General features: G+C 38.1%; 1 protein-coding gene across 1 annotated transcript in view; it reads right to left on the bottom strand.

The window, feature by feature from the left end:
* The window catches only part of CEP350 (centrosomal protein 350), an 80,709-nt gene extending 55,390 nt beyond the window's left edge, over positions 1 to 25,319 (bottom strand). Inside the window, exons 1-9 of the mRNA XM_087726863.1 lie at positions 25,062 to 25,319; positions 11,770 to 11,855; positions 7,900 to 7,943; positions 6,996 to 7,107; positions 5,204 to 5,327; positions 3,473 to 4,062; positions 3,130 to 3,243; positions 2,779 to 2,886; positions 1,186 to 1,332 (exon numbers count right to left, since the gene is read on the bottom strand). Of these exons, the coding sequence (XP_087582989.1) occupies positions 1,186 to 1,332; positions 2,779 to 2,886; positions 3,130 to 3,243; positions 3,473 to 4,062; positions 5,204 to 5,327; positions 6,996 to 7,107; positions 7,900 to 7,943; positions 11,770 to 11,842 (1,312 nt within the window). The 5' untranslated portion in view covers positions 11,843 to 11,855; positions 25,062 to 25,319. The remainder of the gene's footprint in view (positions 1 to 1,185; positions 1,333 to 2,778; positions 2,887 to 3,129; positions 3,244 to 3,472; positions 4,063 to 5,203; positions 5,328 to 6,995; positions 7,108 to 7,899; positions 7,944 to 11,769; positions 11,856 to 25,061) is intronic.
* Positions 25,320 to 25,785: the final 466 nt, after the last annotated feature.

The following is a 25,785-nucleotide window of genomic DNA, read 5'->3' as shown; positions in this document are numbered from 1 at the left end:
TTAAAAGATTGGAAATAATGCTGGGCAATAAAATAATATACAACTGCAATGTAATTTATTTTAACCATTACCTGAAAAAGAATACATACAACTTTGAAAACTGGTCATGAAAGAATTAGTTAGGGCTACAATTTTCATGTTCTCAGATTTTCAACTGCAACACCCAAAAGAGGTTGCTGTATAAAAGAAATTATTTACAGAAGTGGTGTCAAACGTGCAGTGTCTTGTGAAGTATTGTGACTTTTCCTCCTTTGCTAAAATGAGCGTGGGCGTGGCCAGTGCATGATACATATGGCCTGTGGGCCGCGAGTTTGACACCTCTGATTTACAGCATAATCAGGCTTCTATTCCATATCTGCAATTTTGCAAAACTGGGTATGGTCAGCAATGGAGTAATTTAAAACTTCAAAATCTCACTGCCTTCGTCCAAAAATGATAATTTTTATATTATTTTCTTTGAAAGTTCCTTTACTAGTAGCAAAGTATGACATGAAATATTGCTAAGTGGTCAAGCAGGGTGAATCTTAAGTTTTATTTACCTCTATTATTTTGTCTCTTTTTAAAAAAAGGAATATATTAGTAACTCTGCGCTATACAGCAGCAGACTCCAACCTTTCCGGCTCTAGGGAGAATAGCAATAGCAATAGCAATAGCAATAGCAGTTAGATATATACCGCTTCATAGGGCTTTCAGCCCTCTCTAAGCGGTTTACAGAGTCAGCATATCGCCCCCCACAGTCTGGGTCCTCATTTCACCCACCTCGGAAGGATGGAAGGCTGAGTCAACCTTGAGCCGGTGAGATTAGAACCGCTGAACTGCAGATAACAGTCAACTGAAGTGGCCTGCAGTACTGCACCCTAACCGCTGCGCCACCTCGGCCTCCATACCAGAAGCGATGGTATCACACCTGTGCATGCCGCTTGTGCAAATGAGCTTCATGTGCTCATGCGCCAACCATGGCCTGGAGTTAGGGCCCCCTGCTGAATAGTATTCATTCAGCCTTTGAAGTGAAGGTACCAATTTTTATTTTGTGATTTAAAGAACTGTGTGCAATATGATCTAAAGAATAATTGTTCAGAATTAAGTCCCATTTTGTTCAGTGTATGAGACATAATGCGAACCGCTGCTTTCCACTGGCATGAAAATGCTCACACGCAGAGAGGGACACCAATATATTTAACTTACCAGATTTAATAGATTTATCTTTTTCATTCCTGCCACCAGACAACAGCTGAGTGTTTGGCTGCTCTGGTTTAGACACTGGACCCAGTAGTTTCTTTGCTAGTCTCTGTCCATCCCGCCAGGATGTTGTGCTTACTGCGTTGGCAACACCTAAACCAAGAAAAAAAGGATACAAAACATTTTCTATTTCTTATTGAACAACACACCAGTACTCTATATTTTAAGGCAAGTACGTGGATAGAAGTGGCAAGAAAAGGAGATGCATTGCTATCTCACCCATTCATAGAATGACAGCATCATCATAGTAGTAGCAGTTTCTTCTACTGTTTAGTTTAGTTTCCCTTTATTTGTATGCCGCCCTTTTCCCTGGGGGGACTCAGGGCGGCTCACAGTTCAAAAAGGGGGGGGGGAGGACAAACAATTTTCCAACATGTTCTCCCAGAGTTCCTTCTTCATTGCTTTTTACTGAACTAATGTTATCAACTTCCAGGGAAGTAGCAGTGGACTGAATAAGGCTCCACAGAGAGCAGAGCTGATGACCATAGCAGAAAGAGGAGCCAATAAATGGATCAGCTCCTCAAACTCCGAAACAAGGCGAGGACCAGGATTACTCACAAGTGCCCCTTAGAGAGGGTCCCCTTGAGGAGACTATATAACAGCAATGTCAGAGTTCTGGGAGCCAAGAAAAACTCATCTCGCCAAACTTTGGTTGCGAATAGTTTGGAATGGACATTCAGTTTGCCCATTTTCTCTCTTAATCATTTTTGGAAATGGCTTGTTTAATTGCTTTTTACATATGCATATGTACATATTTTACATAAGAAGGGCAAGTTTGATTATAGTGGATAATTTCCATTAAATTGTCAGTGAAAGAAGTTTCATGTATGTTTAAGAACTTAAAGCAACATTATTGTTCAGAAATAAACTGAAAAAGGGTGATGAGAAAGTTGATTCTGGAAAATTACAAATGAAGTAATGGGCCAGATTGACAGGAAATAAGGTTTTGAAACTAAAAATCCTTCCTGTAATTTTAAAAAAAAATCCTATTGAAATACATGAAGCTTATGAATCTAAGTGTAAGAAAAATAAAAACTTAAAAAGCTGCGTAGAGACAACTGGAAAGAACTAAAAATTATTTAAAGGAGAAGAGGCCTCTAATACAAAATGGGGGGGGGGAAGTATTTTAACTCTGGAAAAATACATAGCAACAATGTCAGGACTATCTGTATTGTTCTTTCTGGTAGATTTTAATGGACTTTTGCTGATTCAGACTGAATGACGAGGCTTTATTAGCAAATAACAGATAAAAGAGGAGATATGGGATTTTTGATTCAAATTGTTTACAAACCTTTTTTGAAAGGTTTAGGGATAATTAGCTGAACTTTTTGTATTTGTCTTGATGAAAGGAGAACTCATTTCTTTGTGTAACTTTATTTCTTCCCTTCTCTTGAAAAGTATAAACCAACACCGATGATTGTCATGAATGAATGAATGAATGAATGAATGAATGAATGAATGAATGAATGAAATTATAAAACTTGTATGCTCTTGGTTGCTCACAATAGTTAAACAAACAAAAAGTACAATAAAATGCACCTGATTTAGGGCTTGAGAGTTGTGCAATCTTCTGAGTTTTACGCACTGTTTTGTGTCCTTTTTTTTCTTTTCTTTCAGTTGGTGTCTTTATTGCTGTCAAATCCTCTTCTGAAAGATATATTGAAGAACCATTAGTGCATCAAGCAAACTCCCATCAAAACTACAGGAGGATGTAACAGCAACTATTATTAACTCTCAAATCAGAACTCAAGGTATGAATTAAGTTACCAATTTTTCTTTAAATTTACAGGGCTTTGAAGTATTAATTACAGGCTTATGGGTTAAGTAGATTAAATATATAATATCACTGCTTTTAATGTAAATATTCACAAAATTACTTTGGCTATTTACCTGCCAACTGGAATTCAAAATCTTGACATAAATCTCTATTGAGGTTCAGAAATTCCTCTTCACACCATACCTTTCCATCAGGAGTACGAATCTTGGCTTCTGATGGATTGAAACCTAAAAGAACAGCACAATTAATTTTAGCCGGTTAAAATAGTCATGACATTCTATTTAGATTTCAAACTTCTACTACATGGAAGTAGCTGAGAAGTTTCTATCTAAACACATTCAATATTAAGTGGGTTTGTAATTGATCCCAAGAAAGGAACAACTGAAATCTTAGCCTTTATTATACAACCCCTAGATTTTTTCTCCCACATATACATTTTATTTACAAATTATGTACCTTTATAGGAGGGAGCCATGGGTGCTGTTGCCACTTTTCTGATTTTAGGAGTCACTATATTTTCAGGAGCTGTAATAGTTATAGGATGATCGGAATGTTCAGGATTAAATCCTCTGCCAATCAGTTCCTCTGAAAACTCCCATTGCTTTCTAATTCGTTCTTTTAGTTTTTCCAGTTTATCATCATGCTGATGCTGCTTTAAAATATCTAATCGATGGGCACTTGAGGTACTGGCAGAAGAAGCTGAAGATTCTACCAATTGAAATTCTTTTAGTTCATTTTGGATTATCGAACTTGAGGATGTTTTTGTATACTCATCTCCTCTGGATTCTTCACTTTTTTCTTCTAATTTTGTATGATTCACCACATCTGAATTTTGCAAAGCATTAATTGCTGGATGGTCATTCAAATAGCGAACAATAGTTTCATCTGTAGAAGATGACCCTTTCAAATCTCTGCCATGCAAATCTGATTCTCCTTTGTCATAGATCATGCCATTTCTTTCAGCTTTATTCCCTGTTTCTTTATACTTCAGACGTCTGGCCTCCAATTGGCAAGAGGTTTTATAAGATGGTGACCACCGAGAATCTCTAACGGAAGCACATTAAACATTAAAATAAAAACAGGAACTCTAATAAGCCAATGCTTGTCATAAAACAAAAACAACTTTGAACTTGAGAGAAAGAGTTAAGTAATTATAAAATCTTTTTCCTCCTGTCATTGAGAATGTCCTATCATCCAAGCCTTTTCATTTGGAAGCCATAGTTCTAAGCAAGATAATTCCTGTTCCTTCTTCATTTCCAAGAATTCACAAACACAGAACATGGATTGGCATTTTCACTACCAGATATCAAATGCATCTTGGCTATAAAAAGCCAAATCAAAAAGTCCCCCTTTCTATGTCCACAGCATGAAACAGCATAGGAACTTTCTTAATACTCATGATATTATTGTAGACCTACTAAGCACATCTCTTTTCGCAAATAATGAGCTAAAACAAGAATGCTCCCTCTCTTTGCAGATAAGAACATAGAGGGAATGTGATATATGGTATTTGTTCCCACCAAACCAGAGGTGAAGGTTAAGCACTCTAGTCTTTGCTATAAGAGCCAAGGTGGCACAGTGGTTAGGGTGCAGTACTGCAGGCCACTTCAGCTGACTGTTATCTGCAGTTCAGTGGTTCTAATCTCACTGGCTCAAGATTGACTCAGCCTTCCATCCTTCCGAGGTGGGTGAAATGAGGACCCAGACTGTGGGGGCGATATGCTGACTCTGTAAACCGCTTAGAGAGGGCTGAAAGCCCTATGAAGCGGTATATAAGTCTAACTGCTACTGCTATTGCTACTGCTATAGAAAGGCAGAGAATATAATATAGGGGGAGAAATCTAATTTCATGAATTGTACTCTTCTCCAGGATAAAATAGCATCGAAGGTTCAAGTAGGATAATTTCTTCACTTAGCATATTTTTCCTCTCCCAAGATCCATTAATGCCCTTCCCTCACTCTTAGAATAGTGGTGTTTTTAGAATGCAGCTAGCATTTTGATAACTTGTTAAAAACGTCTTCTAAATTGCAAGCAATAGCATAAGCAAGAGCTCTATTTCATGAAACCTTTTTAAAGCGAAACAGTAATCATATCAACAAGTTCTTCAAAAACAGCAAATAAGTATGCTTACACTTTTATTTCTATAACCCCTGCAATAGTAAAATGACAAAAGTAATCAAACTCACCTGAAGGAAGACAGGGGCTGATGAAGTTCGACATGTCCATTCTTACTCACATTGCTATCCAAAGTGGTAGCACGAAGAGGCCTGCGGGAGGAACTTTCCTTGTTTTGACTGGAAGACCTGCAACCTGAAACAAAAATCAAGATGTCTTTCATGCATCTCTAGGGATTTTCAATAGTAAGTCAAGAACAGTGGTAAAACATTGTGTTAACATTAGATAATCTTTCAATATAATTTCAAGTTTGTAAGTACCCACTGAAAAATAATTGATAAAAGAGCTGCATTAATTATGTACACATATACATTTGAACTTTTGGTGATATTACCAACCAGACAGTTACACAATAAAGAATAATTTATTAAGCTGGATAAGTTGTGACTATTAAAAGTTAGTGGTAAAAGTTAATGGTAGGGGAACACTGTCACCAGTGTGCAAAACACTGATTTCAAATTTAGCAGTGTCTGGAACTGCTAAAGAGAGATCATTAAATTTGAAATGCTGTTCTATGCTTTACTTGACATTTGTGCAGTTTTGGACACTATTCAGTTTCAAATGTTTTACACTTCCATACTCTCTCTCACAGCAATGGGACACTATAATCCAAAGTACAGGCAGTCCTTTCTTACTTACCACTTAGTTAGCAACTATTCAAAGTTCTGATGTTTCTGAAAAAATAACTTCACTACTGATTTACAACCATTTACGTCAGTCATGTGAACACCATTGCCATCAGTACAGGTTGTCCTACGACTACGGGTGACCTGTGTTTTCCCCCTTTCCCCCCCTTCTACAGCGATTGGAGAGGAAGGGATCGCAAGAGATATGTTTGCCCTTCTACATTATCAAAAGCAATGCAATCATGACAGGAACTCAGGACTGCAGCAACCTTTCCAGCTTTGCATACCGCCGGCAGTGGCGAGGAGGGGGAGAAGAGATGGTTCTGTGCAAGCAGCGGTCAAGCACTCATCCACATAGCTCCATTTGCATTACTACTCTCTAATCCAGGGGTGTCAAAGTCAAGGCACGTGGGCCAGATCTGGACACTATTCAGTGGTTAGATCTGGCCCATGGAGACACCCTGGACACAGAAAAGGACTAGCCCGTGCTGCCTCTGCCTGGCCCGCGCACTCTGCTACAACCTGGTGGCAGCCATCTGGGACGGGATGCAGTCAGCCTTAAATTGACGGGGCTGTCTTGGAGCCAGTGGTGCCCCCCCACCCCCTAGGAACGCAGAAAGGAGGCAACGAGCAAGTGCGGCATCCCCGGGGACTGTCTTCTCCCACAGGGTGACCTTGTTCTGAGCTCCTCCCTTTCACCCAGGACGCCAGCCCATGCATGCTGCTTCCTATAGGGGGAGAAGCTGAGGCAGCTGAGAAGTCCCTCATTGGCTCCAGGGTGGCCCGCAGGTCAGATCTAAGGCCAGGTTCAGGAACCAATGCCGTCTATGGCCTGGGTGCGCTGCTCGTTGGCAGGCCTTAGGAAGCACTGCAGAGCCAGGGCCCACACAGCTGTGTCCAGCCGGCTAGAGTTTATTGCTGCCTCCGCGAGCCCCATTTTCCCTGTTTGCTGCAAGGAGGTAAATTGCTGGGAGGCAGAGGACAAAGGGTGGTAGCTGGTGGGTGGGCACAAATTTTCATACTCTTTTAGGGGGGAAAAGTGCATCTTATACTCCGAAAAATATAGAAAGATACCCCACCAGCCACCACATAGAAATTCTACTTCCCAAACAAAATTTTCAAAATTTGCTACTGCAAGCAACTGAAAGCTCATTTTTGACAAGGCCTTAATACATACCTTTCCTGCTTATTTTCCTGGTAGTACTAATTGATGGCTTTTTTTCCATGACAGTATCCAATCCGGCTGTGCTAATAAGATCTGCTTCCAATTTGTTCTCAATATGCTGCAACTAGATAAATTGAAGGGGATAGAAAAGGCACCAACATTTTAAATCTGTTATACCACCACTTTAAAAACCCAAAAAGTTAAAAAAAAAAGTTTACAAAAATTGGATGAAACATTCTATAACCTAAGTAAAATTAACTCAGATTTAATTTCAACTTTGTACAATCAAAAATAGTTTCACATTAATGCAAAAATTTTCATTGCAATTGTAATATTCAATTTTCATTGTATATTACATTTTTCAATCCTGAAAAAAGAATGAATAAAAAAACAGAATGATAAATAAAAATTTGATGTATCAGGCCAAATACATCAAATTCATTGTATTGGAAAACTTCCAAACAAATTCCTTAATAGTAGTTTTTTTGTAAAAGCAAACTGCATATTAGGAATTGAGAAGAGTTGCCTTAGCAGATCAGTTGCATTTTCAGATAAATAAAATTAAAATCTGGATGACTGACAGAAACAAGGAAACAAGAAAAAGGTAAAACCTCACCAACTGTTTAGACAAGAAGAAAGTGTCTGTTGGAATTAAGACAGGAGCTTCCTGATTTTGGGAATCCTAGGATTGTAAGAAACAGCTCAATGTCCAGATAGGACAAACTATGGGGTGGCTGATTCCTATATGCATTTTAGGGGAATAGTGGTTGTATTTTACTGAAACAGTATCTTAATCTTTTACTGTCCTCTAACATATACAAGATAAACATAAGTTATTAATTTTCATTTTTAAATAACAATGTCCTGTATGTTTTATTTTCAATTTCATTTAACTCAGTGCTAAAATACTACTTACTGTTGCCTTTGCTTGTGAAACAGAATTCCATGCTGTTGTTAAATCTGTACAAAAAATTGAAAACATTCTCTCAAGGTTCAGTAAGTTTTAAATACTGTCTAAAACAGCTTGTTTCACGTGGTTTATTAAAACTAAGATACATATGTTTCAGAAGCATTGATTCAGATAGAAAACAAAATATGATTGTTCCAAGCAAAAAGTATTTTTGTGATGAAGGATAAGAAAATTCCAAGGTCCAGTAGGAAAAAGTAGATGGACAACCCCTTCCTATGACAATGGTGATATTAGGCAGGGCCTGCTTGTTGCCTGTGTGGCTTACAAAACACTCTTCCTTGTTTTGTTTTGCAAACATTGATAGCAAAAGTGGCTGAGTGGAGCTAGGGAAGTTAAAAAATGAAAAGCATTGAGAAGCATTGGGAATCAATGGGCAAGATGACAAAATGCAGGCTTACCTCATTTTATTATTTATTGCACTTCATAAATATTTATTGAACTTCATAAATATTTTGGTTTTTTACAAGACCATCCACCAGCAAAAAATTACAACCCACTGCGGAATCAGATAATGATTAACATTTTTTTAGCATTAAGGTGTCTTTTAATTAAGGTATAATATTTTTAGACATAATGTTATTGCAGACTTCATAGATCATAATACAGTGTAAATGTAACTTAAATATTCACTGGGAAACCAAAACATTCACATAGTTCACTTTATTGAGATATTTGCTTTATTGCAGTGGTCTTGAGCTGTGCTGGCTGGGGGATTCTGGGAGTTGAAGTCCACAGGACTTCAAGTCTCCAAGGTTGAGAAACACTGCTCTAAGGTATGCCTATTACCATGCTGGCAACTTCTTGTAAGGAATATATACAGCAACCAAGCAGGGGAAATTAGAACACTATTAGTGTTGGTTCTGAAGGAGATGGAAAAAGCAACGAAAACAAGTTTTTCCCTACTTCCCCTTTAAAATCTACTTATTTATTTATATTCTGCTTTTATTATTCTTATCAATAATTTCAGCTGACAAACACACACAATACTCTTGTGAGGTTGATTGGGTGAGGAGAGAGTAAGAGGCCCAAAGTCACCCAGTGACTTTCATGGCTAAGATGGGACTTGAACTCAGGGACTCTTTGTTTCTAGTTTGGTGCCTTATTTATTTATTTAGTGTATGGCATATCATGCATAAATTATCTATCTATCTATCTATCTATCTATCTGTCTGTCTGTCTGTCTGTCTGTCTGTCTGTCTGTCTATCTATCGTCTGTCTGTCTGTCTGTCTGTCTGTCTATCTATCTATCTATCTATCTATCTATCTATCTATCTATCTATCATCTATCTATCTATCTTAATATTTCACCTAGATAAGTAAAACACAATAAAATATAAATGTTAAAATGATTTGTGTTCAAAAACAATGTCTAGGCCATCCAACCATTGAAGCACAACATTGCTTATACTAAACAAAAATATCAGATACTGGACAGGTATATGTCCTTAGTCACGATGTAATCTATAATTTGACATGGGACTTCTGCAGTCACACTGAAGGGAGGATACTATGCCTCATTTATACAGAGTCCAGAGTCCAGGCAGATGTTGTGTCAGGTGCGAATCCTATTCAGGATTGTCCTTTCCTGACGTGGCAATTCAAAGCCTCTCACCCTTTTGTGGTGTCATCTGTCTATCTTCCTATGTCTGCGTGTTCAGCAAACCATTTGGCTTTCCATTGGGAATCGATGTTAAAATTGTTGGGAAGATGTTGCGCAAGTGCCAATGGGGTTTACCTGGATTTGAGTCTTCCGGCTGCTAAATGAGGAAGGTCAGCGTACACTGGTAGGAGTTGTTCATATGTTTTCTCACTAGGGCCTCTTGCCTTCATAAAGGTGATGATGCTATATGGCTCAGAACGGGAAGCCAGCAAGTCAGAGTGGTTTTAATACATCTGCTTATAATCCTCACGGCATTTAACTTACCAGTATGGCAGCTGTTAAACCATACAGGGGCACAGTATTCTGCTGTTCAGGGTGGCAACTGAAGCTCCCCATTTAGTTTCACATCATTTTTGGAGTATGTTGATCCTAATACTTATTTTTGCCACCATATTCTCTAGGTGTACTTTATAGAAATGAGTCTGGTCCAATTTTACTCCAAGGTACTTTGGATGGGAATTATAGGGGAGTAGGTTCTTGTTTAAATATATCCTGGGGCTTCATGTGCTAGTTTGTTAAGGTAGAAGCACATATTTACCATTTTGCTGGTGCTATGAGTGAGCCTCCAGTCATAATTTCCCCAAGATTTTAAGATCTTTGGATGCTGGCATGTTGGATGCTGGCAGCCAGACTACTCTGGTGCCTTAAAACTAGACCAAACTGGCTTTTGTTTCAGTCAAAACCCAGAACCACTGAAATGTTTCAAGTTTTGTTTCTATCACAGTGTTTTTCAACCTTTTTTGTGCAAAGGCACACTTTTTTCATGGAAAAAATCACGAGGCACACCACCATTAGAAAATGTTAAAAAAATTTAACTCTGTGCCTATATTGACTATATATAAAGTAATTTTCCCACGGCACACCTTATACTATGTCACGGCACACTAGTGTGCCGCGGCACAGTGGTTGAAAAACACTGTTCTATCAAATCATGACAAAAAGGATTCAACAGAACTTCTTAAATTCAATACTTTGTTTCAGGTTCAAAACAAGACCCGTTTTCTGTTTCAGAGTCTTAACCCATAAAATGTCAGCCATGCTTTCTGAGTTATTACAATTTGTAAACCTAATCTATAGAGTCAGCCACCTTCAATCAGCAGATTTTTACATGGAAGCTATCAGATGATGCAGAACTTTGAAATTACCTGGGGCAAACGATACTGTATGATGCCTAGTGTATAAGAGCATTAAAATAATGTTTGATTAGGTAACATATGTTAGCAATATGTCAACCTTAAAATTGTGAAAGCATTGGCTTAGAAAACAGTAAAAATACTCATATTTGTGTATTTTTAAAAAGTTTCTGTAGACGATTATTTTACAATTCTGACCTTTTTTTTCAAATATGCATCTTCCATTAAGTTATGTTGACTACTTGTAGCAATTTTAATTTTAATTGCAAATTTAGCACCCCTTAATTTAGGCTTTAACAAGTATGGTGTGGCTAAGAGGTTGAATTAGGAACTAGGAGCAGAGACCCAGGTTCTAGTCTCCTTTTCAGTATGGAAGTCATTTGGGTGAACTTGAATCTTAAACTAGGAAATCTTAAACCAAAATCTGACAACAGTGGTCCAGTGCAGGCTGGTAGGTATTTATCTACTAGCCTGCACTGGACCATTGTTCTCAGATTTTTGTCTATAAATAACTGTCATTGAAGAGGCCTTCATCCTCCAGTGATTCAGGTTGATTACTATTTTTTACTATTTAGCTTTCACTTACAAATTTGCAAATAGAAACCAAAGTGTTTGCTAGCAATAGCAATAGCAATAGCAGTAGACTTATATACCGCTTCATAGGCCTTTCAGGCCTCTCTAAGCGGTTTACAGAGAGTCAGCATATTGCCCCCAACAATCTGGGTCCTCATTTTACCCACCTCGGAAGGATGGAAGGCTGAGTCAACCCTGAGCCGGTGAGATTTTGAACCGCTGACCTGCTGATCTAGCAGTAGCCTGCAGTGCTGCATTTAACCACTGCGCCACCTTGGCTCAATGCTAGTAGAAGTTAAGGAATAAGAAAAGCAGACCTTATTATCTGATCATTCTTGCCAACGGATATCGTTTCAGTTTAACATAAATCTCTGTTCTGTTCTGTTAAAATTTAGAAAGTCAGGTAAAATTCTTTGCACCAAGTGAGATAAAAATTAAATTAATTCGTACCTCTGATGGAATTCCTGTTTTGAGAGAACTTGGGATTGTGTAAAGGAAATTCACTTGCTTTTTTGCTACACATTCTGTTGCTTCACCTACAATATAAAGATAAATGCTCTCTGAAATGTGGAACAGAAATACATACACATACCTTGTAAGTTATCAATACTATTTTGAATTTTATTAGCACAGAAAGCTAAACCTGAACCTGATAAAATATTTTACTTCAAGTCAAATTCAACAGATTCACTATGTACAATTTTCAATTGTACTAACCCAATTATATTTATTGTTCACTTTTTACCCTGCATCCAAAATTATGTTGCTTACGTGAAGGCTCACTTATAATAATTCTGCCATTAACCAACCTTTTAAAAACAATTTAATTATATTTTTAAAATGTTACCGTAAGCATTTTTAAACTTCTTTAAACATTAAGACATATTATAAACTGATAAATAAAAATTATAATATACAAAATTATATACTTTAGAAGAAAAATACTACCTTCGTATATAATGAACCATTTGTTTAAAAGAGGGTGGGATAAGTCACTTTAACATCACTTTTTTCAGTGTCATTGTAACTTCGAACAGTCACTAAATGAATGTTACGGAAGAAAGTGTGTCCATCTGAGCTTTAGATACACGATCAGCCACAAACTAGGGCAGAATTGCAGAGTAGCCATTCAGCAGACTTTTGTGCCTTTTACGAGTGCTGCTCCAATTACTGATTGTATGAAAAACTGGGCTCTAAGAAACAAATGGGACTGTTTAAGGTAATCTGGTCTCTCTTCTCAATGAAATAATAAGACAGATTAATTTTACAATTGACGTTTTGAAAGAGAGTGGAACACAAACTTCAAGAGCTGAAATCACTTCTTCCAACAGATGTATTGGAGGAGGTCACAGAATTTACAAAAAAGGCACAACTAGAACAACATAACAAGGGCAAAGAAAGCCAGAAAGGCAAATTTTCTACCCTGCGGAAGCACACGAAACAGAAGAATCAATCCGGATGAGAGAGGACAGTGACATATCTTAGAGAACTGACCAACGGGTGAGAAATCTGACAGAGAGCTCACTCAAAACAGGGAAGGAAAATCTATATATACTGGGATTCCCAGTGTGGAACTGCCAGCAGACCTAGCCCACATAAAACTTGACTCTTTCATAAGTTACTCTGAAACCTGAACTCACAGCCTCCAGTTCATGTAGCAATCGTCCTTTTAAGCTGTGCTGTTTTACTAACCCTAGCCCTCTAAGTCTTCAGAATCAGACTTCAAAACAATGGGCTGTATCGCATTTTCAGAACAGTGTAAACTAAAATGCTATAACATGCTTTTAGACTAGACTGTATTCTGAAGCTTCTGACTAAACTGATCTGATTTGTGAAGCCTAGAAGATCTGGTTCTAGTTTGGATAGTAGAATCCCAGGTCTGCAAAATATATTGCAAAGTTTTTTGTTTTTTTTTAAGCATCTTGGAAGATGACAATGGCAAAAGAGTTCATTCTGTTACCAAAACATTTCATGGATATATTAAGTCATCTGGAATATCACTCACGGAGGACTTTTTAAAGTTTTGCCTGGAAACAATAACATTCTTTGCATAATCCCTGTCTCGGGAGGCAAAGGAGATTTCTGCACTCAAGAATCAGCAGGAGTTTGGTAGCACCTTTTCCAACTAGCAAATGTTATTTCATTGCTGCAGCTCACTTCATCTGATGTATAGCATGGCTGTGATGGTAAATATCTGACACATGTGTCAAAGGTGACACCATGTTTTGAATGAGTGCTGAATGTCACTGTTCAGGGTGGCCTTGATGGAAGGAGACAGAGAAGTGTGTGTGTGTGTGTGTGTGTGTGTGTGTGTGTGTGTGTCATCATACTAGCAGACCGAAGTTAGGCATCTTCTAAATTTGTGATACGCTGAGCCTAAAAGGGTCACCATCACTGGGCTAGATTTATATATGATTTAGACTGAGGTGGGGAAGAGGAAAAGTAGAGCGAAAGAAGAGGAAGATACCGTATTTTTCAGATTATAACAGGCACTAGAGTATAAGACGCACCAAGATTTCGAAGGCGTAAACAAGAAACAAAACGTTTTTGCCCACCCCAGCTCCCAGGAGCTCTCTGGTAGGCCTTCCAAACCTTCTGCATGTCCTGATTTTCATAAAAACGGAGCACGCAGAGGGTTTGGGAGGGGTGCAGAGTGCGCCTAGGGTCTGGGGAGGGCAAAACCATGTAACGTGGGAGGCTTGGGAGGCAAGAAATGGGTGCATTTTTTACAAAACTGGCCTGTGCAGAGGGTTTGAGAGATTTGCAAAGTACTCTTGGGAGCTGGGGAGAGCAAAAACGGCACCCCTGGGGGCTTTGAAAGCCAAAAATGGGCCTGTTTGTTGCAAAAACAGGGTACACAGAGGGTTTGGGAGGTGTGCAGAGTGGTCCTGAGGGCTGGGGAGAGGCACTCCTGGGGAGTTTGGGAGGACAAAAATGGGGTGCACGGAGGGTTTGGGAAACCTGCAGTGCTCCTGAGGGTTCGGGAGGGCAAAAACACCAGTTTTGTGAAAAACAGGACCATTTTAGCAAAAAGCAGGCATTTTTTTCACCTCCCCAACCTCCCATGCATTGCGTTTTTGCCCTCCCCAGACCCTAGGAGCACTCTGCATGCCTCCCAAACCTTCTGCACGCCGTTTTTTGCCAAAAACCGGATGTGCGGGGTGGGGTTTCTGGAGGCCAAAAATGGCTGTATTCATTGAGCACCAACATTTCCACCCTCCTTCGGGGGGGTGGGGGGGGTGGAGTGTGTCTTATACTCCATAAAGTACAGTAGTTTGCAGGAGGTCAATTTGATTTAAATCAAGTCGATTTAAATTGCGATTTAAATCATGATTTAAATCACTAGTAAAAAGGCTTAATTTAAATCAACTCGATTTAAATCATAATTTTTAAAGGGCAACTGTCATCTCTGTCCCACAGTGGCTCCTTCTCTGACCCACTGCTGACTCACCGACAGTCCCATTCACTTTAATGGGACGGCTGGTGAAGCGGCAGTGGAAACCCATTAACAGGCACTGCCATGATGGATCTGAAATGACAGGTGCTCTTTAAAATTATATTTATAAGCTACTTAAAGGGCTTAGAGGGTTTCACTTTCATTTTTACTGCTTGCTCTTTCTCCTCACACTTAGAGCATGGTGGCACAGATGCATTTCTCTTCAAACAACCATACAGTTTGTAGTGTACTTACATTGTACATACATTGATTTGCAAAACAATGGGATAAAACAGTATTCCTGAACTCTGTTTTATTATTTATCTCATGGTTACTATGAAATTGTGTGAATGCATCAATGCAGTGCATGTTATCTCAGCTTGCAGAATTTGATTCGTTGAATGAGTTTACCAAAAATGTAAATATTGCAGAATATACAGCCTCATGCTACATAACTAAGCTCCATTTCATGCTAAATAAATTAAATTATTAATGTATCTTAAGTAGAAAACTATCTTTAGTTAGATTTTTACTCCAAAAGCATTTTATTAAAATAAATTTTATAAAAATAAAAAAAATCTGATTTAAATTTTTAAAATTCATTTTATATATATATATATATATTTAAAAAATCATTGATTTTTTATTCACCCTGGTTTGCAGATGCAAATTATGCACGAAACAAAGTATTTGTAAGCACATTAATTATAATATGCTAAAAAATACTGTGTTTGTTGGGGTCTTTTAAAATTGCCTGAAACTTTTTAATGTAGATTTTGTCCTAACAGGTTTTTTTTCCTTGCTTGATGACTCTAATTGGGACTGGCAACTCCACTGTTAAGTAAAACAGTCACTAAGAGAGAAATCACATGAGCGCCAGTAAGAGTAACAGGAAAGAGACAGCAGTAGATTCACATTTATCATTTTTAATTGCCTCCTAACCAATTCCCTCCCTTTGGAGTGATTATGTCTGCTTACTGTCTTCTACGCATCAAAAACAATGCTGTGGAATACTGTATATATACAGGCTGTGCAATTTCAAAGGAACTCTGGAAAGTTCAGTAAGGTAAACCTGGTACTTGTCTACAACAGCTTAAAGTAGCCAAGCTTTGTTCTCCCATATTTCTCTTGATATGTCACTCTCACTTCCACATAGCTGAGCTGTACATAAGAAGCTATTTCATTTATTTTAATCAACATTCATTATTTGCAACAGATAGCATAGTACTCATACTTTTTCATCAGTATTTGCATCTCAAAATTTCCTCATCTACTTTCCCATCTTTAGTAATCGCATAGCAAAGTTCACAAATTAACCTACTTATTCATTTGGCAACCATTTACTCTGCAATTCCTGTAAGAGTATCTTAGTGTTCAAAACCTTAATGTTCAAATCCATCTTTGATGCATCATACAACCTAGCTAACATTTGCTGAAAATCATTAGGGTCAACACACTTTCATCAACATACAAAAGTATGCACATAGGGGCAAAAAAGGATTTAGTCAGCCACCAATTGTGCAAGTTCTCCCACTAAAAAAGATGAGAGAGGCCTGTAATTGACATCATAGGCATTATCCATCTACTTTTTCCTACTGAACCTTGGAATTTTCTTATCCCTGCTTGGAACAATCATATTTTGTTTTCTATCTGAATTAATGCTTCTGAAACATACGTATCTTAGTTTTAATAAACCACATGAAACAATCTGTTCTATATACAGTGGGGCAAAATGTATTTAGCCAGCCCCCACTTAAAAAGATGAGAGAGGCCTATAATTGACATCATAGGTAGACCTCAACTATGAGAGACAAAATGAGAAAACAAACCCAGAAAATCACATTGTCTGATTTGGAAAGAATTTTTTTGAAAATTATGGTGGAAAATAAGTATTTGGTCAATATCAAAAGTTCATCTCAATACTTTGTTATATATCCTTTGTTGGCAATGACAGAGATCAAATGTTGTCTGTAAGTCTTCACAAGGTTGACACACACTGTTGCTGGTATGTTGGCCCATTCCTCCATGCAGATCTCCTCTAGAGCAGTGATGTTTTGGGGCTGTCGCTGGGCAACACGGACTTTCAACTCCCTCCAAAGGTTTTCTATGAGGTTGAGATCTGGAGACTGGCTAGGCCACTCCAGGACCTTGAAATGCTTCTTACGAAGCCACTCCTTCGTTGCCCAGGCAGTGAGTTTGGGATCATTGTCATGCTGAAAGACCCAGCCAAGTTTCATCTTCAATGCCTTTGCTGATGGAAGGAGGTTTGCACTCAAAATCTCACGATACATGGCCCCATTCATTCTTTCCTGTACACGGATAAGTCATCCTGGTCCCTTTGCAGAGAAACACCCCCAAAGCATGATGTTGCCACCCCCGTGCTTCACAGTAGGTATGGTGTTCTTTGGATGCAACTCAGCCTTCTCTCTCCTCCAAACAGGACAAGTTGTGTTTCTACCAAACAGTTCTACTTTGGTTTTATCTGACCATATGACATTCTCCCAATCCTCTTCTGGATCATCCAAATGCTCTCTAGCAAACTTCAGATGCACCCGGATATGTACTGGCTTAAGCAGGGGGACACATCTGGCACTGCAGGATCTGAGTTCCTGGCGGCATAATGTGTTACTGATGGTAGCCTTTGTTACATTGGTCCCAGCTCTCTGCAGGTCATTCACTAGGTCCCCCCGTGTGGTTCTGGGATTTTTCCTCACCGTTCTTGTGATCATTTTGACCCCACAGGGTGAGATCTTGCATGGAGTCCCAGATCGAGGGAGATTATCAGTGGTCTTGTATGTCTTCCCTTTTCTAATTATTGCTCCCACAGTTGATTTCTTCACACCAAGCTGCTTGCCTATTGCGGATTCAGTCTTCCCAGCCTGGTACAGGTCTACAATTTTATTTCTGGTGTCCTTTGACAGCTCTTTGGTCTTCACCATAGTGGAGTTTGGAGTGTGACTGTTTGAGGTTGTGGACAGGTGTCTTTTATACTGCTTACAAGTTCAAACAGGTGCCATTAATACAGGTAATGAGTGGAGGACAGAGGAGCTTCTTAAAGAAAAAGTTACAGGTCTGTGAGAGCCAGAAATCGTGCTTGTTTGTAGGTGACGAAATACTTATTTTCCACTATAATTTGCAAAAAAATTCTTTCCAAATCAGACAATGTGATTGTCTGGATTTTTCTCATTTTGTCTCTCATAGTTGAGGTCTACTTATGATGTCAATTACAGGCCTCTCTCATCTTTTTAAGTGGGAGAACTTGCACAATTGGTGGCTGACTAAATACTTTTTTGCCCCACTGTATATCCATATCCCTAGCAACATACAAAATTTGGGCTCAATTGACAACTACCTGTATTCTTCTATTTGCATTTTCTCACCTGCAGCTTTTTTACATCATTTTTCCACTAAAAATACTTTTTCATACTTCACATTACCATAATTTCCCCCATTTCTGTGGTATTCCATAACATAACTCATTTTACTTTGTTCAATATAGATTCCAAACTTTCTTTACTTTTTGTTCATTCCAATATTTTTTCATACATATTCCTACTGTCAATCTCATTTCATTCTACTCTTCATTTCATTTTTCTTCTTCACTTTCATTTCTCCCCCCCCCCAAGATCTATTACTAAATAATAATCTGTTCCACATTTAGAAACACTCACCCTTGTATATTTCAGAAATTACTTGCTTAACAAACTCAAGTGGAATCAGCAACTCAATTATTAACTAATATGGTTGTTAAGTGAAACAACACATGATCGTGACTTGCAATTTTACAGCTGGATTCTCCACTGACTCCATTGATCCTCTGCTTGTTGGAAGCTGGCTATAAAGTACGCAAATACTGATCATGTGACCATGGGACACTGCAATGGCTGCAAATGTGAGGACAGTCCTAAATTTATTTTTTCAGAACTGTTATAATCAGAAATGGTTGCTAAACAGGGCAGTTGTTAAAGGACAACTACATATATTCTAATATTTCATCATAAAAAATCACATTAGTTTTAGAATTATTCCATTGCCATGTATAATATGAATAAGGCAGAGTTTAAAACAGACATTTTTCCAAAACAGATCCTCAATAAACTATCACCATGTCATTCATGCTTAGGTCTCTAAATAGTCCAGACATTTTCTGTATTCTCTCATCTGGTTCAAACCCATCTATTCAAGTTACCTAACGTGTTTTTTCAATATTCCATACCAATTCATGCTTTCAGACATGTTGGTCCTTTCATCCTTAATCAAACCTGAATCTTCACTTCCTTATGTATATTAATGGTATCAGACAGAAATGGTAGATTAGGTTTTAGGAAATCAATCTGTCTTCACAGTATACAGACAGTCCTCAATTTATGACCACAATTGAGTCCAGAATTTCTATTGCTAAGTGAAACATTTTTGCCCCATTTTATGACTTTTCTTGCCACAGTTGTTAAATGAATCACTACAGTTATTAAGTTAGTAACGGGTATTATAAGTGAATCTGTCTTCCCCATTGATTTAGCTTGTCAGAGAATTGCAAAAGGGGATCACATGATGTTGGAACACTGCAATTGTCAACAATATGAGTCAGTTGCCAAGCATTTGAATTTTGATGATGTCACCATGGGGGATGCTGCAATGGTCATGTGAAAAATGTTATGTCACTTTTTTCAGAGACATTGTAACTTTGAATGGTTACTAAACAAACTGTTGTAAGTTGTAAACTCATAATAGATTTGAGAAGTGACTGCTGTACAATGTTTATTTAATTTTAATTTTCATTGGCCTGTGGGTACAGGCTGTCAGATGTCTATCTCACATACACAATTATTGGGCAAGTTGAATTTTTGAGGTTTAATTTTATTATTGAACAACTACAGTACTCTCAGTCAATCCAAAATGTTAATAAACATCAAGCTTGAATATTTAAGAAAGTAAAAGTGAGGTTTTGGTTTTCTTAGGGGAATATCTAATATGTGTGCACAATTATTGGGCAACCATTAGTGTGCAGAATTATTAAGCAACTAAATGAAAAATGAAAATGTTTCCATCTCACTCATTTATTTTCATCTGTTAAAGTGAGAATAATAAACAAACAACTCAAAATTTACAAATAAACATTTCTGACATTAAAAAAACAACCAGTGACCAATACAGCTGCTCTTCAATAACAGTCATAAGCCTTCCATTCATGGAGTCTGTCAGTTTTTTGATCTGTTAACGATCAACTTTTTGTGCAGCAGCAACCACAGCCTCCCAGACATTGTCCAGAGAGGTGTATTTATTTATTTAACTGTAAATCCCCCATTTAAGAAGAGCCCACAATTTCTCAAGAGGGTTTAGGTCAGGTGGGGAAGAGGTCCATGTCATTATTCTTTCATCTTTAAGGCTGTTACTGGCTAGCCACAAGGTGGAGTATTTCAATGCATGTGATAGTATTGTCCTGCATAAAAATCAGGGTCTTCTTAAAAGATGCAGACTTTTTCCTGTACCATTGCTTGAAGAAAGTGTCTTCTAAAATGTGGCAGTGGGTTTGGGAATTGATTGTGAGTCCATCTCCAACCCAAAAAGTCCAACTAGCTCATCTTTAAATACCAGCCCATACCAGTACTCCACCTCCACCTTGCTGGCATCTGAGTCGAAGTGAAGCTCAGTACCCATTACTGATCCAGCCACAGCCAGCAATCTGGTCCGTCAAGAGTCACTCTCATCTCATCAGTTCATAAAACCTTTGAAAAATCTGCTTTCAGGTATTTTGTGGCCCAGACTTGCAGTTTCTACTTATGTGTCTTGTTCAGTGATGGTCAGGTTTCAGCCTTCCTTACCTTGGCCATGTCTCTGAGCACTGAACACCATGTACTTCTGAGCACTCCAGGCAGATTGCAGTTCTGGAACATGACAGCATTGGAGAATAATGGGTCCCTGGTAGCTTCACGTTTGATTCTTCTCAAATATTTAACAGTTCATTTGTGTCTTTTTTTTCTCAACACATTTCTTGTGACCCTGTTGACTATTTGCAACAAAATATTTAATGGTTGGGTGATCACACCCCAATATCTTAGCAATTTCTAGAGTGCTACATCCCTCGGAAAGACTTTTTACAATGTTTGACATTTCAGAGTCAGTTAAATCTCTTTTTTGGCTCATTTTGCCTGAGGAAAAGAAGCTGTCTAATGATTATGCATACCTTGATATAAGTTATTGATTTCCTTAGGCCACACCATCCTCATTACACAAATACACATCACCTGATATGTTTATATCCACTAAGCATTCAAGTTTATATAGCTTGGAGGTGGAAAATATGCATAAAATGATGATATGGTCAAAATACACACTTGCCTAGTAATTGCACACACAGTGTATTTGCTATATACAACATCACTTGCTAGAGTACAAGTCAATTTTGGCACATTTTGGACTTACTTGCAAACAAAGTCCAGTCTTACCCCATTTTTACTAACATCATACATTACTATTAAACTATATTTTTGAGTTTGCAAGCACTGTACTATTGTATACATCTTATCAATTTAGAAATATATGTGTGTGTGTCCTCAGGGTGGATAGTAGAGAAGCCATGCTAAATAAAAATAACAGATAGAAATACTTTAGGAAATAATGTATAGATTATCCAGAAAATTTAGCTTTGGCTTATGAAAGAAGGAATGCTTATTAAAAAAACGAGACAATGAAAAAAGAAAGCAGCCAGGGATAATCAATGCAAGTAAATACAATCTTTCCAGCAAGTTCAGTTAGATTGCTCATTACAGATCCGGAAAGAGTCTAACAAGCATGGTTTATGTATTGGTGTATTTCTTACTTAATAGTGCTTTTAAAGTTCTATTTTTCTGAACAAGTCAGTTTCAGATCTGCCATAAGTTATATTGGGATATTGAAATGCATTGGTTTTACTTTGTCTCTGTTTTGAGTCCTGATATAAAACTTGAGTGATAAATGTCAAACTAATTCTTTTCCTGCAAAGATTGTCCTATTTTTCTTTCACAGAATCCAGAGAAGCATTACTACTGGTAACATATATCACATTAAAGGAAGTCAATAAATCTAAGGCTGTGTTCATTTCATGCATAACCAAAAAATGGCTAAGTGGGGAATACTGTATACTCTACCAGGCACCTTGCATGCAACTACTGGTTTGGAACACATATGACCATAGTGGTACCAATTACATATGGGATTTCCAGGTGTCCAAAATGTTTTGTATGAATACCAGATGATATTTCAGACCTAAGGTACTCTACTGTATAGATCCGTGATTTTTTAAAATGCTATATCGAAACATTACCGATTTTTCCCAGCTCTGGAATCCAGATCACTGTCCAGAGATTATCCCTACTATGTTCTCCAACTGCTAAACAGGGAGAAAAATTAGATAATGAAGATTAGTGACCCTTTGAGAGCTGTATGCAACATAATTTCATTTTAATGTATGCCAATTAATGTACATTCAAAGTGACAATAAAGTTATTCTAAGTCTAAGTCTACTGAATGATGCAATATTTCCTTGGCGCTGACCAAGTTCCCATTTTTCACTTTCAAAGAAATCCCAGGTTAACTTAACAGCAGAAATTTAACTCAAAATGTTAAGGTGAAATTTGAACAATCAAACCAGCTTCCATCATCAAAAGCAGTACAGCGTATTGCAGTCAAAACTAATATGAAATACAGTACTGATAGACAAGAATTTTTTAAAAAGTCATGATTCATTTTGTAAATGTAGAATCTGTTAATACTGTTTCTGCTGAACTTATTCTTTCCTCAGAGTGGGCTCTCTATAAAAACTTCATTTTAACTTTTTTTTAAACAAAAACATTTTCAGTCATTAAAGAACAGCCAGTCATAAAACCAGGAGTTTATAATTTTTTTAAAATGAAAACCTTAATTGTTCCTTCTAAAACTTTAAAAATTATTCAATATTACTGTGGAGTATTATATTGATACTACAGGAGAATGAGGAAATGATGACTGACAGTGCCTTATGATAGTCCTACAATGCCATCTACTTGTTGATATTGCAAATTAGAGATGAGACTGAGTCTTGCTTGGATTATACCTTTTAATTTTCAGCAAATCCAGAGCCATAGCCACGTTTGGAAATACATTTTATTAATGATTCTTATATTTGGCTAGTTTACAGCTTTCTGCAAATTAACACTATGCATCTGGGTAATGTTCCTCATTATATTCTGTTAACATCAATTCTACATGGGGTACTTTCTCCCCAACCGTTTATAATTTTCTGAGAGAAATAAAGATGCGCTGGCAGTCTGATACAACAGATAATATTGATTTCCAAATGGCTTTTGAACAATCATCCAATAAAATACATTAGCCAATTGAACACATACAAACAGGTAACTTTTTGTACCACGTTAAAATTGTACCAAATTCACTGCTCCAATGGCATGAAACATGGACAATAGGTCTACAAACAGCTAAAGCAAGACAATTACAACGTTCAAACACAGCATGCAAAAACAGATATCACCTGCTACCTCCCAACAGGGCTGCCCGTCCTATGGGGCATGGGGAAACATCCTTCCTTCTTTCCCCGAGTACGCTCACAGAAAGCAAAGTCCCAAGCAATTGGGAAGGCGGATTCCCTTCAAAACTGTTCCTGACTTAACAACTGAAGCGGTTCACTTAGCGATGTGCGGCAAGGCAGGTTGTATAAAACGAGGCAAACTGCAACTGTCTCACAGAAAGCAACAGAAATTTTGGGGCCAATTGTGGTCATAGGTCAAGGGGCTACCTGGAGCCTGTAATATATATATATATATTAGATTTTTACAACCCCTGGTAAGCTCCAACTATGGGAGGAAGCTAACTGCTTCCATCATCTGTCAATCAGCTCGTCACAAGAGTATAAAAATCTAATAGATACCTTTCACCCTGGCTTCGCTGATAACGGATAAGAGCCTGTGACCTAATGGCTAAGAAGTCTGCCTAGTATGTAATATAGCCCAGGTTCAAATCCCAGTAAGGGTATGGCTAGCTGATGAGAGCTAAATAGCTTGAAATAGATCTATACTAGTCCCCCTTTATTTATTTATCAGCACAAATAAAAAAAACATATGTATGTATGTATGTATGTATGTATGTATGTATATATGTATGTATCTATATCTCTATCTATCTATCTATCTATCTATCTATCTATCATCTATCTATCTATCTATCTATCTATCTATCTATCTATCTATCTATCTATCTATCTATCTATCTATCATCTATATATATATATAGTCACAACCCCTGGTAAGCCCCAATTATGGGAGGAAGCTAACTGCTTCCATTCTCTGTCAATCGGCTCGTCACAAGAGACCATCACGACAGAAACCCAATATTTTTACTGTTGCCTTTGTTATATTTGTGTTTTATTTGTGCTGATAAAGTGCTGATAATTATTTGTGCTGATAAAGTCTCCCTTTATTTATTTATCAGCACAAATAAAACATATCTATCTATCTATCTATCTATCATATCTATCTATCTATCTATCTATCATATCTATCTATCATATCTATCTATCTATCATCTATCTATCTATCTATCTATCTATCTATCTATCTATCTATCTATCTATCTATCTATCTATCTATCTATCTATCTATCTATCTAATCTAGATAGATAGATAGATAGATAGATAGATAGTCTGAAACAGACTAAAACGCAATAAAAAGTAAATTCCTTGGGGAGAAAAACCTGACCTGGCCACTTGTGTTATTTTGCATACGAGTTTGTGCCACTAGTACTGATGGGAAGGCATGAAAATAAGTAAGTATCCGTATTTCAAGCTAGTTCTTGTAAATAATAAAAATTATCAGAACCACTCCTTCTTTCTGAATAACTCATTTCTCCCCCCCCCCCCATATCTCTCTATATCTCCATACAATGTAAAAAAAGCTCGGGATTTTTTCCTGGCCGTCCAAATAAATTTAGCTCCTTCTGGGATTCCTTCAGTACAAATGACCTGAAACAAGAGGTAGAAAAGGGCGTGTGTCTCTTCCCTAATTCGGGGGGATCTCAACAACCGGAGCTTCCTCCCTTTAAATCAGGAAGAAGCGGTTGACAATCCAGGCCGAACTGCAGAGGGAACGGAGCGCAGAAAAAAAAAGGGGGCGGCGGAAAAGAAAAGAAAAAGCCGAACCAGAGGTAACAAAACTCCGAAACAGGCTAGGAGAAAACAGGAGCCGAAAGCCGAAACCCTGTCAAGTTCCTCTCGCTTTCCCCCCCCTCAAGCCCCTCAATTGGGTTTCAGCCCCACCGCCGGGAGAGCCGCCTCACCTCGTCTATCGCCGCTTCCGTTCCTTCCTCCTCCTTCCTGGCGGCGACAGGGGTTGTCGGCTCATTCCCTCAAACCTTTCGGGGGGGGATCGAGAGCTGCGGCGAAGCGAGGAGCCCAATACTCCTCTCTCCCTTCCAAGGAGCCGTTTAACAGCCCGCCGCCATTACCGCTCAGTTCAACCGACTTAGAACCGCCGGGGCGGGAGCTTCGGAATACCAAGAGCGGCGCGCGGTAGGGCGGGAGCTTGCGGCTGGGAATCTCGCGAGATGTCCTCGAGAAGAAGTCATAGACCTCCCATATACGGCTGTCGACGAGGTTTGGTCTCTGGGAGGCTCCGGTCATCTTTGAGTGTGGCAGAGCCGGATGCTCCGCCCATCTCTAACCCCGCCCCCCTCGCTAAATAGACATATGAACTTCGGGGTGGAAAGCCTATTAAATTGATGTATGGACTATATATATAAATATTATTAATAACAATAATAATTATAATATAAAAACAAAATTATATACAGTTAAGTTTTAACTAATAAGGGGGAAATGATATGATATAGGACAGTGTTTCTCAACCTTGGCAACTTGAAGATGTCTGGACTTCAAGTCCCAGAATTCCCCAGCCAGCTCCGCCCATCTCTAACCCCACCCCGCCCCCCTCGCTAAATAGACAGACATATGAACTGCGGGGAGGAAAGCCTATTAAATTGATTTATGGACTATATATATAAA

Source organism: Thamnophis sirtalis, unplaced genomic scaffold (genome assembly GCF_051295495.1).
Source record: "Thamnophis sirtalis isolate CommonGarterSnake01/CBP01778 unplaced genomic scaffold, rThaSir2_p1.2 scaffold_12, whole genome shotgun sequence".
NCBI lineage: Eukaryota > Metazoa > Chordata > Lepidosauria > Squamata > Natricidae > Thamnophis > Thamnophis sirtalis.
Note: the sequence above shows the minus strand (reverse complement) of the source record. Positions and strands in the feature narration are given on the sequence as shown.